Genomic DNA, 14,818 nt, shown 5'->3' with positions numbered 1-14,818 from the left:
AGTGAATTCATATTTTAAAATATATTATATTTTATTTCTATTTTTTATTTTATTTTATTTTATTTTATTTTATTTTATTTTATTATTATTATTATTATTATTATTATTATTATTATTATTATTAAATCACCCAAATGTAGGAGAGCTGCATACAGTCCTCTGAAAATATCTTTCTCCTACCATGTAGGCATTTTCTTCTATTTATTATTAAAAGATTAACCTCGAGGAATTATGTTTGAGAGAATCTGTTCATTAGATTTCATCAGAGCACAGCAGTTTTTTAAAAAAAATTTTTATTGCCATGACACCTTAAATTAAGATTAATAAAAAAAAAAAAATTAATATAACTGCTTTTCATTTGCCCAGTGGCAATAAAACTGACAAATTGAAAACTTTTTTTGCAGACTTTATATGAGCACTGAACCCTGGCTGCTTCAGCCAAGGACACGAGTGACTGATATTACAAATTCACTTCCAAAATGTATTCAGAGTAATGTATTCAGACAGTGCATGAGAGGAGACTGCATGGCACTATTTACCTACTCTGTCTAATTATATTGTGGTCTTTTGGCTGCTATTCTCTTGCTTCTGTTGTGTCCCTGTCATACAGCTAGTATAAGAAAAGGTGCCTCTGACGTAAAGACTTAAAGAATAAATCCAAATGATGCAGATTCTGTCATTTAAAGTCACATTTCTGCTGATGCAAGTGCACAGAGGACATTGGAAGTGGATTTGTTTGATGGACTTAGTAAGGAGTGACTCTATCAGGCACATCTTCCGCTTCCAGAATTTAGGAATACAGCAGTTTTCTCAACTGAGTACGTGTCTTGGGGATTTAATGTTGCTCAGCAAATTAACATAACTGGTTTGCGGTGGTGGTGTTTTGTTTTCTTTTAAGCTTTCTAACTTCTGCACTAACGCTCTGAACCCTTTGTCATGTGACCCACTAACCTGCATTCATTAGCTACCTCTCACCAGTGAATTCATCATTGTGGCATGTCCTTAGAGGCAGCAGTTCAACACACAAACTGTGTAGTTGTGATGGGCTGTATGTAATTGATCTGAGTCAGCAGTATTGGTGTGGCTGGCCTGGTGCTTGTCAAGGTTAATGATGTTGGGAGAGATTACTTTTAACAGGTGTCACCGCAGGGACCTAGCAACAGGGAGTGGGGAGGAATGGGATGAGTCTGAGAGCGCAGCCATATAGCTCGAGGTTTTGCTGAATCATGAAGGGCCATAAGGTGTGGATGACATTGCAAAGTGGAGGCTTAAAATAACCCTGGCTGTTCTTTTCCATTTTTAAAACACTAATTTACATAGAAAAACCTCATATCAACTACTTAGGTCTGTTCTTCTGACTTCTTGAGAGAGACTAAAGTGAAAATTAAGTGATTCTTCCTAATATACATCAGCCTTTTTTTTTTTTTTTTCTTTACCCTTGTGGTCAATATATATTCCTCATTTTTAGTTTGAGTTAATAGGAACATTTTTAGGCAAATATAGATGTGCTGTTACGTACTCTGTGATGGTGACTCATCTTAAGCGGGGGAGTGATGCACTTTTCTTGACAATCATTCGGTCAGCCAGTAATTACAGTACTTCGTCAAACATTATAAATAAATGGGTCAAAACCTTTTGAATCAACAAGTAAAACTACAGTATGATCTGCAAAACATTTTATGGAGACCACTCATCATGCCAGGCTCACCTCACCTTTATGTTTATTGATAATGTACCGCCTGTCCTCTATCACTGTCTATCGCAGCTTTCCGTTAAAGGTTACAGTGACAAACAGCACATCTTGCTGAAGAAGATCATTGAGAAGATGGCCACCTTTGAGATAGACGAGAAGCGCTTTGACATCATCAAAGAAGCGGTAAGCTCTGACTGCAACTCGGTACAACGTTACGATGAGCCGCGATCATTCGAACAAATAACCTTCAGCAATTTATGGAACAGCTAACTTTTATTATACCTGACGTCACAACTCAATAGCAGTAAAGTAACGGTTTTTGTTTTCAAGGTCAGAAATACTTCAACTAACAGTCCAAATGTTGATGTTGAACTGACTGCCTTCTCTTTCTCCCTGCAGTACATGAGGTCTTTGAATAACTTCAGAGCCGAGCAGCCTCACCAGCACGCCATGTACTACCTCCGTCTACTAATGACCGAGGTTGCTTGGACCAAAGATGAGCTCAGAGAGGCTCTGGATGGTGAGAGGCTGCTCTTAATCTCTCTCTTTCTCTCTTTACTTCTGTCCCAGAGTCCCAGCCCTTGTGCTTATTAGCCCCTTTTGTACTGTGGGCCGAACACAGTTCACAGAAACACAGAATAAATGCATAGCCGAGCCCTTCTTCAGGCTAGTACTGAGCAAGTGAAGCTTCGGCTGTGTAGCTAAGTTGTATGAGACTGAATAACTTGGTAGTTGTAGCAAATGTAAGAAATTGCACCCTTTATCTGTTCATAGGCTTGAGTTCCTGGCTTAGAGTTTCACGGTGTTTGGCTCACAGTCAACAGAGGGCTACTCTTTCTCTCCGCTCACTTTAGGTCTTTTCTTCTCTTCCGTTTTCCTCCTTAAATCCTCATTAGAATGCTAAAGCTGTTCTCCAGCAGATGCCTCCCTAGCTGCAGTCTTTCCTCTCCGCAGTGGCAGTCTGGAACCTGAAGGGCAGATTGTTATATTTTTACCACGGAGCTTACACAGACTATCCTCGGATTCACACGAGACTCAATTAACCTGCAGGGTCAAAGCCTGTAGCCCAGTCACCAGGGCCTCCAATTACCACGGCTTGTTCCCTTATCAGTGTCCTTACCCTCCTGCCGTCCCCTGTCTGGGGTCTGCGACACACTTTCTGTCTCGTGTGTGTGTGTGTGTCGCTGTGGACAAACAATAATTTAGATGAATTGTGTGTGTGTGTGTCCCTGTAGTAGCTCATCCTTGAATCTGGGTCAGACGTTGCCTGAATTCAGATCGGCCTGCCCGCATTAGGACAGACTTCATTTTGTGCATGTGTAACTGAATGTGTGAAAGTGTGTGTTTTACCAGGCCTGCATGATTGTCTAATGTGTGACCACTATTATGTTGTTCGTGCCAGGAATACTGTACGATGAAAGAGCAGTTTCTGTTTTTTTTTTTTTTTACTGATTCAGTCTTTATGGCAGCAGAAATTGCTCTTTGATTGATTGCTGTTGTCTGTGATCTGTATTCCAGATGTAACACTCCCACGCCTCAAGGCCTTCATACCTCAGCTATTGTCACGGTTACATATTGAAACCCTTCTCCATGGCAACATCACCAAGGAGGTTTGTCACTGTGTTATTACTGCAAGCTGAGGGAATTTGAAATTTGTTAGCTCTCTGCCTTGATGGATTTGGAAATAATGCAGGCTCTAAGTTTTGTAAAATAATGTGTATTTCTCAGTGAATATTGAACACACCTTTTATTCTCAAACAACATGGGAGTCACCTCCAGCCTTTTATCTGACCCTGCAACAATATCACAGAGGATTGTTGTCAAATAACCTCTTATAAGATCCTGCGATCGGGTCGCACTTTTATGTGAGGTCTCAGCTGTCACAGCCCTCGCGTTACACCTTGTAATGATGACAGCGTCACAGTCTGGGGGAGAGAGAATTAGACTCACCAGTGGGAGCAATGATCCGTATCGTCATCATCGAGCCACAGTGGAGGCCTGCTGCTGTAAGGCCAGAGCTAGAACTGACCAAGTAGTTTGGCGGAGAAGCCTTGATGGATAAGGAATCATGTTTTAATGAGAAATTTGTACTTATTAATGTTATCAAAGCAATTAGAGGGCAGGAACCCATCGCCTTAAAACATGAACCTCTCCCCATACATTTGAATAAGAGAACTTTATTTCACAACCTCTACTTTTCTAGAAAGTACGTTGAGTTTGAGTTTGATCACATCAGTGTTCCAGTCTCACCCGGAAGCCTCCAAATCCCTTGTTGGTTAAAGTTAGTTAAAGTTAAAGTTAGATAAAGTTAGCTGCTTTAACACTTTGCAGAGGTATTCTGTATGCCTATAGCTGTTACACTGATAAGTCTACAAACGGCTTTGTTGGCCTAATAGTCAATATGTTGTTTTTTAACCCTTCAGTAAATTTAAAGGCTCATTAATCTAATTGACAAAAAACAAAACAAAATAGGTTGTGTGATCTATCTACTACTGAGACTGCTCTGCTCAGGGTAACCCTAAAAAAAACAACAACAACAAACAAACACAAAACAAATACTGGAAGTGACAGGGTTATGGATTATCCAGAGTAAGCAGTACATTGTTACAATAAGATTATTATTATTATTATCTCTGTATAAGTCTAGCATCTCACAACTTTTGCAAATAATGCTAAAACTTACTATATGACAAGTTAACAAAGAGAGAAAATGTTTAATGGAAAAGCTAACTGGATATTATTCTGAAAATAATGTGGAGAAGGTGGAGAGAGCGACGCATTACCAATGTCTACCATCAGTTCTAGTGATCCAAAATGAGGGTGGAAAAGGTCCATTGTCACGATAACTTAATTCTGCTCACGTAGAACCCACAGCTTAATGCAGCCTGCTGGGGAACGTCAGAAGCAATTCTGGGGAACGTACGTAGAAAATCACTAACTGAAATTGGAGCCAGGTTAAGGGAAAGTGTGCGTAACAGAAAGGTAAATTGCGAATCCTTAAAAGAGGGGGCTAAACATCAGAGCTAAACGGTGCATAATGCTTTCTGAGAGTAGAATTCTCCTTTAAAAGTGCTGTTTTTGTGGACTAAAATCTATTGTTTTCCCTCCCTGTCTGGCATCTAGTCTGCTCTTGGCATGATGCAAATGGTGGAGGACACACTCATTGAGCACGCTCACACAAAGCCCCTCCTCCCGAGCCAACTGATTCGCTACAGAGAGGTGCAGGTTCCAGACGGTAGGTCTCATACGCCCACACACACCGGTTATGCACTCTTAATCATCATCTGCCAGTCATGCCTGTCTCCACGACGACCATGCGAAAGAGTCTTTGCCCAGCGCTCTCTCCCTCGTCATCAGTGACGCCGTGTTTGCGTTTGTAAAGACATCATTAAATTTCAGTATCCCTCATTTGCCTCGGAGGAACACAATGGTCACTGAGTGGAAATGGACGTCATTGGGCAGAAATACGTACACGCCGTCCCCCTCTCAGCGCAAAGATGAATGCACAAACGCCAAGCAAGGCACCTGTGCTGCCTTTCTGATTACATTAGGAAAGTCAAGCGATGTGGAGAGGAAAACCAGAGCTGTGCAGGCCCACCTGGAGACATCCTGTGTCTCACCAAGGGATTTTCCAGGCTCTGCTCCAGACTGCCAGTCAGACACAGAGCAGGAGCACTGGAGAAGGACGTAAAGGATGTAAACACACAGTTGGCTTATGAAATGAATGACTGGCTGACAGTCTGTCCAAGAAACATGGTATTACTCTTGTAGCTGAAAGCTTTAGAGCAGATAGTTCACATAAATCTGTCCAGTTACACATTAATCTTTGTTTAAGGGACCACGTGATCAAAATGCAGTCAGAAACATGGCCTAAGTGTCTCCCATGGTTTTGCTATTAGATTGATTGACAGGCTTGTTAATACAAAGACTAGAAAACAACTCAGTCTACAACTAAATTATTGATGTTTTCTGTTGCTTTAGCAGAGGAATGCTAATGAAATACTGGCCAAAAATGATGAATCTGTCATTTAAAGTGGTAAGTTGTGCAGTTTTTAGGATGCAGTGTTTATAGTGTCACCGTTGTTTTGAGTTGACTGACAGCTAGCTTTTGCAAACACTGACAGCGTGATGTATAACATGCTGTGGAAACAAAATGCACAATGACACACAGCCCTGAAATGTCCACATTTCACGTTACTGCTTTCATTAATCAAAGAGTTTATCCGCCCAAAGCTTTTATGTTTTCTAAGTAAACTTGAGTAAAACTTTTGACATGTTGAGAAGAACGTGAGGGGAGATGTTGAGGACTGTGGACGCACTCCCCAAGCGCGGAGCCAAAGTGCTCCGTCAGCATGTGCATAAAGGTACCTGCAATACCCAGCCTCAACTCGTCCTCCATTCAAAGTGAGCTTGATCACAATGTCCTCAAACAAACTGAAGCTGAGCGTAAAAGGAAGCTGTATGCGACAGTGGATGGCTTCTCTCCATGTTCTGCTCAAAAGAAAATTTAAAGCGCAGATGAAAGGCAAGAGGAGACCAAATTGGAACCACTCAGCAAAAAAAGGATGATGTTGGCATTCAGTTGAATGTCTCCACTGTCCTCTGTGTCCTCTGTCTGAACTGTACAGTTTTACTGTATTACACTGATCTACACTTCAAGCATCAGGTTTTTTGCAGCCGTTACTTTAGGCAGCTTTGATTTTATGTTTTTGAAAGCACTGATTATGCATACATATACAAATATTATTTGGAGTAGAGGTGTACAGATAGGCTGGAGTCCATGGATCGATGTGGATTTTGGGTTAATGAAAGGATTCTACTTCAGCTCGGTCACTGCTTTACATGTTGAGTGTAGTTCTCAGCATATCTCAGCACAGCACAGTCATGTTTGACACAATTAGTTGAACATTTACAGGCTTTATCGTCTCAATTAAATCTGCACACACATAACAGAAAGAAATTTTAATACTTATTTAATCTTACTCTTCCATTACCTGTTCCATAATCTGTTTTATGTTAAAAAAAAAAAAACTACTCCGGAGCCAGTACGACGAGATGGGAGGGAGAGAGAAACACACACACACACACACACACACGCTCCTTCAGTGGTTACTGCCTCGCTTCGATTTCTTTTTCAGGCCCCGCTCAGGAGCACTGCCTTTCTTTCCAGTAATGCATTTCCAAGTGAGTGTGTTTACTTTGTGATGATTACAGTTCTGAAAGAAACTAAACAAATATTCTTCTGTTCCTCTCAGGTGGCTGGTATGTTTACCAGCAGAGGAACGAGGTGCACAACAATTGTGGCATTGAGATCTACTATCAGACAGACATGCAGACCACCCACGACAACATGCTGCTGGAGCTCTTCTGTCAGATCATCTCTGAGCCCTGCTTCAACACACTGAGAACCAAAGAACAGCTGGGTGAGCCCACGAAACACAAACAAATGATGTAGAACATATCTTGTGGAGCATTTTCCAACACTCTTTTCAATATACTGTAAAGCCAAGACAGACGTGTGGCAGCTGCTCTGTTTTGTCCTTTTAATCTGCATGTAGTAATTGGAAACTGCTCCTATAAAGACCAGAAACTGTAAGTGAAGTTTCTAAAGTGCTGTCAACCATGATGATGTTTAATAACTTGTGGAATAAATGGAGTGAGTCTCTGAGCCACATTTCCTTGGACGTAGTGCAGTAATAATAGTTCCAGACGGAGACAGTAATCAGAATAAAATGGTTTGAAACCACTCAAAAGGCATATGTATAATTGTGATGTTAATCTTTTAAAGCAAACCCTCCTTTTAGACGTTTTTCTGCACATGCTCAGGTACCCTGTCTGTCCTTTCGTGCTGAGGTCTTACCTATCTCACCCTCTCCACCCCCCAGGCTACATCGTGTTCAGTGGGCCCCGGCGGGCTAACGGAGTGCAAGGCTTGCGCTTCATCATCCAATCGGAGAAGGCCCCCCACTACCTGGAGAGCCGGGTGGAAGCTTTCCTCTGCACCATGGAGAAGGCCGTGGAGGAGATGAGCGAGGAAGCCTTCCAGAAACACATCCAGGCCCTGGCCATCCGCCGCCTGGACAAGCCGAAGAAGCTGTCTGCTGAGTGTGCCAAGTACTGGGGAGAGATCATCTCTCAGCAGTATAATTTTGACAGAGGTGAGGCCTCCCAGCAGTCCTCTTCACCTCACTGCTAACTCTTAATTATGTCTAAGCACTCAGGCCAAATGCACCTTTTTAAGAATATTGAAATATATTTAAAAACTCTTTCTGATCTACCAGCTATTATAAACCGCTTGTGTTGCACGGGAAGTCAAGTATGAGTTCTTGAGGGTTATCAATATTTTGGTCAGTCCCAGAGGTGAGCAGGATGTTGCTTAGTGCTGCACAAATTGGGATCGATTAAAGCCTGAAATAATCTGCAGCCGTAGCACACCTCTCTGTTGCAGCACTCTCCTGAGTGCCATAATGGATTGTAATGGGCTTGATTCACTGGTAATCTGCCTAAAGCCCTGAGTGATGGCAACACTGAAAGGCTGCCAAGGGAGTGGTGGTGATTACTGATACTAGCAGTGTTAGAGGAGATGGGGGTGGGGGGTGGCGAGGGCAGCTAACGCGCTCAACGCCAAGGGCACAGAAAAACATACAACACACACGCCATTAGTCAGCGCTTACAATCTGCTCAGTGGGCTAACTGCGAGACAGAGCTGCTGTTGGTTAATTGTTTGCCTTTTCTCGATTCAGTAATCGTTTTTTACATTCTGTGCAGAATGATGCTTATTCAGTTGGTTAGATTCAGTTTTTATGCATGGCAGTGGGGAGAAGTATTCCTAGTGGTGACAAACAAGAAGAAAAAATGACACTTGATAGCTCATATATCAGAGCCCTCCACCCGCACTTTGACACAATGACACTTTTTTTTAAACACCCAGTGCTTTCACTTGCATTATTATGCAGCAGTCATAACTTTGACCAACTTTCACTATGATGGATCACTACTGTTAAGGAACTTTAAAGTTTTTTGACATGAACTGAAACTGCTGGCTGTGTGCAGAGGTAAGCGATAGAAAGCGTTGTAGGTTGGACCAGTGGTTCTTTTTTCACTCCACAGACGGCCACAGAACCGTTTTGGTAGAAATAATGCCTATATAATGTACGATACAACGCTGCACTGCAGTGTCTGATGTATTAACGCCGCAGCTCGTTGTGTGAATCCCATTAAAGGTCCAGTGTGTAGGATTTACAGATTGCAACTTCCCTGCTTCACCCTCGAAGAATGCACACGACTTATAGATAGAGCCTTATAAATGTTACACACTGGACCTTTGAAACATTCTTGCTGATACTGACGGTATTTTATATACTCACAGCTGTATTGCTGCTACGTTTCAACCAGGAATCCATTATCTCTATTTATGTCTGACAGTTCAGATTGCATTGGAAATGGAAATATTGACTATAAAATGTGGTTTATTGAGCTTATCAACATTGAACTCAATCATTATAGTATAATTATTTTCGGTTTTATGAATGATTGATAATTTAAAATTAACATTTTAAAACAATCACACCCGCTGCAGTGCTCCAGTGTACCCCCATTTGAGAAAAGTTAGATGATGGTCTGCAGTAGTTTAAATGCTCTTCTCAGGTCAGTGATATTCATGTTAACACCTTTCCCTGTTGTGTTGCAGATAACATTGAAGTGGCCTATCTGAAGACGCTGACAAAAGAAAACGTAATGCAGTTCTACAGAGTAAGTCGTGCAGCTTTGTCACACGAGGTTTCTTCTCTTGATTACATTTGACAGACAGTCAGCAGTGTCACTCAGCCGCAGGCCTGAGCTCAAACTGACACTCGGGTTTCAAACCATTTAACCTTTTAAGGCACCTGTTGGTAATTTTACATTAAAACAGTCATTATGATTATTTATATTACATTTCATTTTTACTTAAAGTCCGTTCACAGGAAGAGGGGAGTTTAATGGTTTTCTTTTTAAATAAAGAGGTCAGATTTTCTAAACCTCACATGTTGTAACGATCAACAAAGAGCTCATCATTTAATATGGAAATTACAACATGGTATTTCTAAAATGGCTCCCTGGGTGCATTTTCTCCCCCAGCTGTTTTATTTGAACAGCCTTAAATTACGATGCTCATTTGACTTTAATTGTGGTACTGTGGCTAGAGCTGCATTGACAGCAGAGGTGTCATTACGAGGCGGCAACATAAATTACAACAATTACCCAATATTTTATGACATGCAAGAGTCATGAAACATTTCAGAGGTCTACAAATCATTGTTAAATACTCGTTTGAACTGTCTACTTATGAATGTTATATTCCCAATTCTCAAATGAAACATAAGAAATAGCATTTTATTGTTAACACCTGATGGCTTTGGGAAAAAGACACTGATTAAAACTGAACATACAGATCATCTTATGAGCCGACAAGAATTGATTTATTGAGTGTCGGTCACACAGACCAACTAGACATTGTTCTTTCTGTGTGATTACTTATTGAATATATTGATTTCCTACCAAAGCTCTGAACGTTTTATCATTTGAGGTTCAGAGTTCATTGTTGAATTTAAACGACTCGTGAGAACACCATCCAGACATAAGGTCCATTTCAGTAACTGTTCCAGCTGCTGAACGACTGTTTACGGACCCAAGTCGGCTTAAAAAGCTGAGGTTTGAAGAGCTCCAGTTCCATTACAACTCAACAAAGTTACATAAGCGCCTTGAGGCCTACTGAGGCCGCTCCATGCATGGGCAACAATTGGATGGATGGAATTTAAAAATAATCTCTACATTACTGTTCAGGCAACGATTCCAGTATAATTTAATCTTCAGATAATTGGAGAGTTTAATTAAGAATTCCAGTTAATTAAAAAATAATGGCAACAAAAAAGTCCTTAATTTGTAATTAAATGTCAAAAGACTGCATGATAATCACATTTTTGATTGTGAGCACACCACCTAGTGTGTGTGTCTGTGTGTGTGTGTCTGTGTGGTGCTGTGTGTGGTGCTTGTGTGTGTGGTGTGTGTGTGTGTGTCAGTCTGCCCTCTCATCTCCTCCTGCTTCTATTCATAGCTGTGGAGGTGACACTGACACAGGACGCTCACAGCATATCAGCTGCCGTAATGACAGCCAGCCAGCCTGTTTCAACGGGGATAAAGGGCCAAAGACACATAGCCGCTGAAAGAATTGGCATTATCTCAGCCCAGCAGAAACCATTACAGGCCCCATGCAGAATAAACCTAATGCATTTCTAATGTCATATCAGCTGCAATCGCAGGAGCATTTTCTTTTTCTTTCTTCATTTTTTTTCTTTTTCTTTTCATTTGTCGGTCACCCGAGTCGTCTGACTGCAGACGAGCCAAATCTTCAGTCTAATATAATCCTCCTCCCAGAGACGGTGATGAGGCCCGACTGTGTAGCTAAATCTCCACAGGGCTGTCACAACTCATCCCAGACTCACTGTGACAAACACACGGCCGTCCAGGTCACACTGAGTCTCTTCGTCTGTGGCAGCAACACTCTTCCCCAAAGACTTCCTAACACAGCGATGAGTCTCTCCAGTTACTATTTTAGGGTTACGTATGTGTGTCCCCCCCCCAATGTGGGCATTTGAATAATGAATGAAGCTCCAGCTATTTGGTTATAGTAGTGATGCTGTTTGTAGCGATGTTCCCCGCCACCCTGCGAGCATCACCCCACCTGTCTGTCTCTGTCTCTGCAGGATCGGCTGACAGTCGAAGCCCCGAAGAGACACAAGGTGTCCGTGCACGTCCTGTCCAGAGAGATGGACTCCTGTGAGTATCTTGTATTCATACGTCGGTTTCACAATTTCATTTAGACACTCAGCTGTCAGATTGACCTGTACCTCACTGTGTGTCTGTGTGTGTTGTGTCGTGTCTGTGTGTGGTGGGGTGTGCTGTGTGTGTGTGTGTACCAGGTCCGATAGTTGGAGAGTTCCCCGCTCAGAACGATGTCAACCTGGCCCCAGCTCCTTCCCTGCCACAGGTAATCACCGTCTTCTGTGTTAATGCTTCTGCCCTCCCAGCTGCTGACACACATTCATGTTATTTCAAACTTTCAACTAAACTTCATGCAGCACATTTGTTTTATTCAACAGTAAAGTTTTATACAGAAAGCAAGAGGCAAAATGTCTTTCCTCTGGCCAGAATACTAAGTTAAAAAATATATAAATATATGTTTCAGTACCACAATTTAGTGGGTGGATGTGGCTTACAGACAGTCTGTGTGTGTAGTGATATTCTCTATTTTTCATATCTAATGTTAAAGGAAAAAAACAATGATTTACTTACTAAGGTGTGTGTGTGTCTGGTCTTGGGTGTGTGTGGTGGTGGGTGTGTGGTGTGATGGGTGTGAGCTCCATTATGGTCCAGAAACTATTAAACACATCAGTGAGCCGCTCTGCTGCACTGGATACAGTGAACCCACACACTGTAGTTTATTTTGAGTCGCTCCCACATATGCTGCAAGAAATAGAACCAAGAACCAAATGTGTATTAATCCGCAGCTGAAAATAGTCCCCAACAGATGCTGCACTATTTCCGCCCTATTGGTTAAAATCTACAGTGAGAAGCTGTTTTAGGAAAATAGCCGAGTCTTACATTTTCGACCTTTTTTTGAGTACCACAGACGGGATGGAGAAGTCGGACAGTGTTGAGACGGTTTTGGTCCTTTTTTAAACTGCTGAGGTAGGCAAACGGGACACTGTCTCAGACGGGGACTGGTGTCCTTCAGGATTCCCACACATCCTGGAAAAGCTGGAAATTTGGAGACTTTAGTTTTTCAGTCATAGAAACGCATTTGGAAAATGATTAAAACAACCAGATGTGCTAGAAATAATCTATGTTAACCAGGGTTAACAGTCTAGCTGTTCGCAGCAGACGCAGAGTGGAACAGACGGCCAGCGATCTGTTCGCCGCCAGAACGCACCTGAGACACCTCATCGTTAAAAAAGGAGTTAAAGTCGATGCTCGGCCTCCTGATAAAGTGTGACTGTTAGTGAGGCTGAATTGTGCAGTAATCGTTGTTTTCACATTTTGCTGAAGTTAAATTTCCCCCTTTGAGAAGAATCTGTTGATGCTGAAGGAACATTTTGCAGCGGCCGTTGATACACGAGCATTATAAGCTCTTCTCAGTTAAAGTACTAACTGCAGGTTACCTTAACTAGTTGCCATGGAAACAATGTTGCGCCAGATGCACTTTAAGGAGGCTTTGTCCTCCAGGGAGCAGACGGGGGCCGCGCCGTGCGATCAGTGGGGATCTCTGACTGTGTCTTTATGTTGCAGCCCACGTTGGTTCAGGACATGACGGAGTTCAAGAGGAGCCTGCCGCTCTTCCCCCTGGTCAAGCCTCACATCAACTTCATGGCGGCCAAACTGTGAGCGAGGCCAGCAGGTGGACACGCAGCAGCATGGGGGCCCGCCAGGATGGGGGGGGGGTTGGAGGGCGACCGCGAGGGACCCCCACCCACCCTGCCAGGAAGACTTTCATCTGTCCGAGCCTGCGTTAGCGTGCGTGTGTGTTTGCGCGGGTGCATGTGAATGCGTGTGTGTGTGTGTGCACGTGTGGCAGGCTGGAGCCACTAGAAGAGATGCTTGGAAACAAATGCGTGTATTTGAATCACAAAAAGTTAGCCGTGGTTGTCGACGTAGCTGTGATGACGATTAGAGGTCGCACCAGACTCACCTCATGGTATTAAAGTCTCTGAAGGGAGACGCAGCACTCACGCATCACAGTCCTGTGGCTGTTGTAGAGGAAGTAGAAACAACGTAAAGAAATACAAAAAAAAAAGACAAGGGCCAGATCCCTTTTAAGATGAGTTTAAGTATACTGCAGAAGCTTCACAGTAGGAGGCGTTTTATTTGAATAATTCAGAGAATGCTGCTTTGAGAATGGATAGCTGGTTTATTGGGAAGAACTCGGAGCTGCAGAGGTTAAAGACGGTAGCTCCACCAAGGTCTTCTTCTTCCTCCTTTTAATTTGTTGGACTGGTATGTTTGCCATGTAACTCTCGGAGGCACCAACAACGCTCCTGAAAACGTTATCACAAAACGCACTCGGTCCAATGGAATATTTTATTCAAATTCATGCGTTTCTGAAGAATATCTGCACTCGTGGTTTTAATCCTCGCAGGTTCTGAAATGTCTTTTGCTTGTAAACTGGTAAAATGTTGGGACCCTTTGAGGAGCTGTTTGAAATTGCTAATCACAGAGAACCATGCCCATGAAAATTGTTTTTATTTTCATTTTTTTTTATGACATTTTACAGTAGTATGTAATTCAGACATCTCAGGGGAACCTCCATGCTGTTTTTTTACATTCAATTTTAGTAGTGGTTGATTAAAAATAAAAACACTTTTATCAGTCTGTCATCTACATCAGTACTTTGTTCACAAATCCTTTTTGGTCTGCGAGTTACTTTTGTAAAACTGAGGAACCAACGTCTGTAGAGACAAACAGAGTTTATATTTCCCATGTCGTCATTAATCTTACGCTCTGTGTCTGAGACTTGCAGAGACTTTCTGCAGCTTGTGCCTTTCCGGGGGGGGGCATCAGTTACTTTGTGTCTGGCTGCACTGAGCTGCTCCTGGTCTGATCCCAGGGCAGAATCCTGGAGGATCTAACCCCTCGAAATTGCTGGACTGTGCACTGGCTCTTACAGCAAGCATAGATGTCAAAAAAATACAAATAAAAAGCAGCTAGCCTTTTTTTTTTTTTTCTCTCTCTGAAAAAGAAACATTTCAAGTTGTCTAAAGGGGGGGGTTGAAGAAAAGCTCCAGTCTGGATTTATTTCAGAATATATGCACTTCTCTCACTAAGCAATAAACCTAATGATGTGGACAGGGAGGCAGCCTGATGTGGCCCCAGCAGCTGGATCCACACTGATCCCGAGCTCCAGCCTAAACCGCGGTGGGGGGTCGGGGGGGGACTGTGAGGTGGATAGTGATGTCAGTGCCGTGCAAGCGTGACCTGCTCTCTCAGGTGCTAACCAGCTTTGCTGTGACAACCCGCTGCAGGTGGAGCTGCCAGCCACTCTGTTCAAAGAGCCCCAAACAAATCAGCTATGATTTATCCCCCCCCCCCCCC

At 42.6% G+C, this 14,818-nt stretch overlaps 1 protein-coding gene across 1 annotated transcript in view; it reads left to right on the top strand.

Annotated features, from left to right (window-relative positions):
- ide (insulin-degrading enzyme) overlaps window positions 1–14,103 on the top strand; it is a gene marked incomplete at its 5' end in the record, with an annotated part of 20,912 nt that extends 6,809 nt beyond the window's left edge. Inside the window, 10 exon segments of the mRNA XM_035663154.1 lie at window positions 1,766–1,876; window positions 2,093–2,213; window positions 3,212–3,303; window positions 4,817–4,928; window positions 6,949–7,116; window positions 7,579–7,851; window positions 9,384–9,445; window positions 11,437–11,509; window positions 11,653–11,720; window positions 13,019–14,103. Of these exon segments, the coding sequence (XP_035519047.1) occupies window positions 1,766–1,876; window positions 2,093–2,213; window positions 3,212–3,303; window positions 4,817–4,928; window positions 6,949–7,116; window positions 7,579–7,851; window positions 9,384–9,445; window positions 11,437–11,509; window positions 11,653–11,720; window positions 13,019–13,114 (1,176 nt within the window).
- Window positions 14,104–14,818: the final 715 nt, after the last annotated feature.

The sequence above is a fragment of the Morone saxatilis genome, unplaced genomic scaffold (assembly GCF_004916995.1).
Source record: "Morone saxatilis isolate NCDOM2014 unplaced genomic scaffold, NCSU_SB_2.0 Contig19, whole genome shotgun sequence".
Lineage (NCBI taxonomy): Eukaryota > Metazoa > Chordata > Actinopteri > Moronidae > Morone > Morone saxatilis.
Note: the sequence above shows the minus strand (reverse complement) of the source record. Positions and strands in the feature narration are given on the sequence as shown.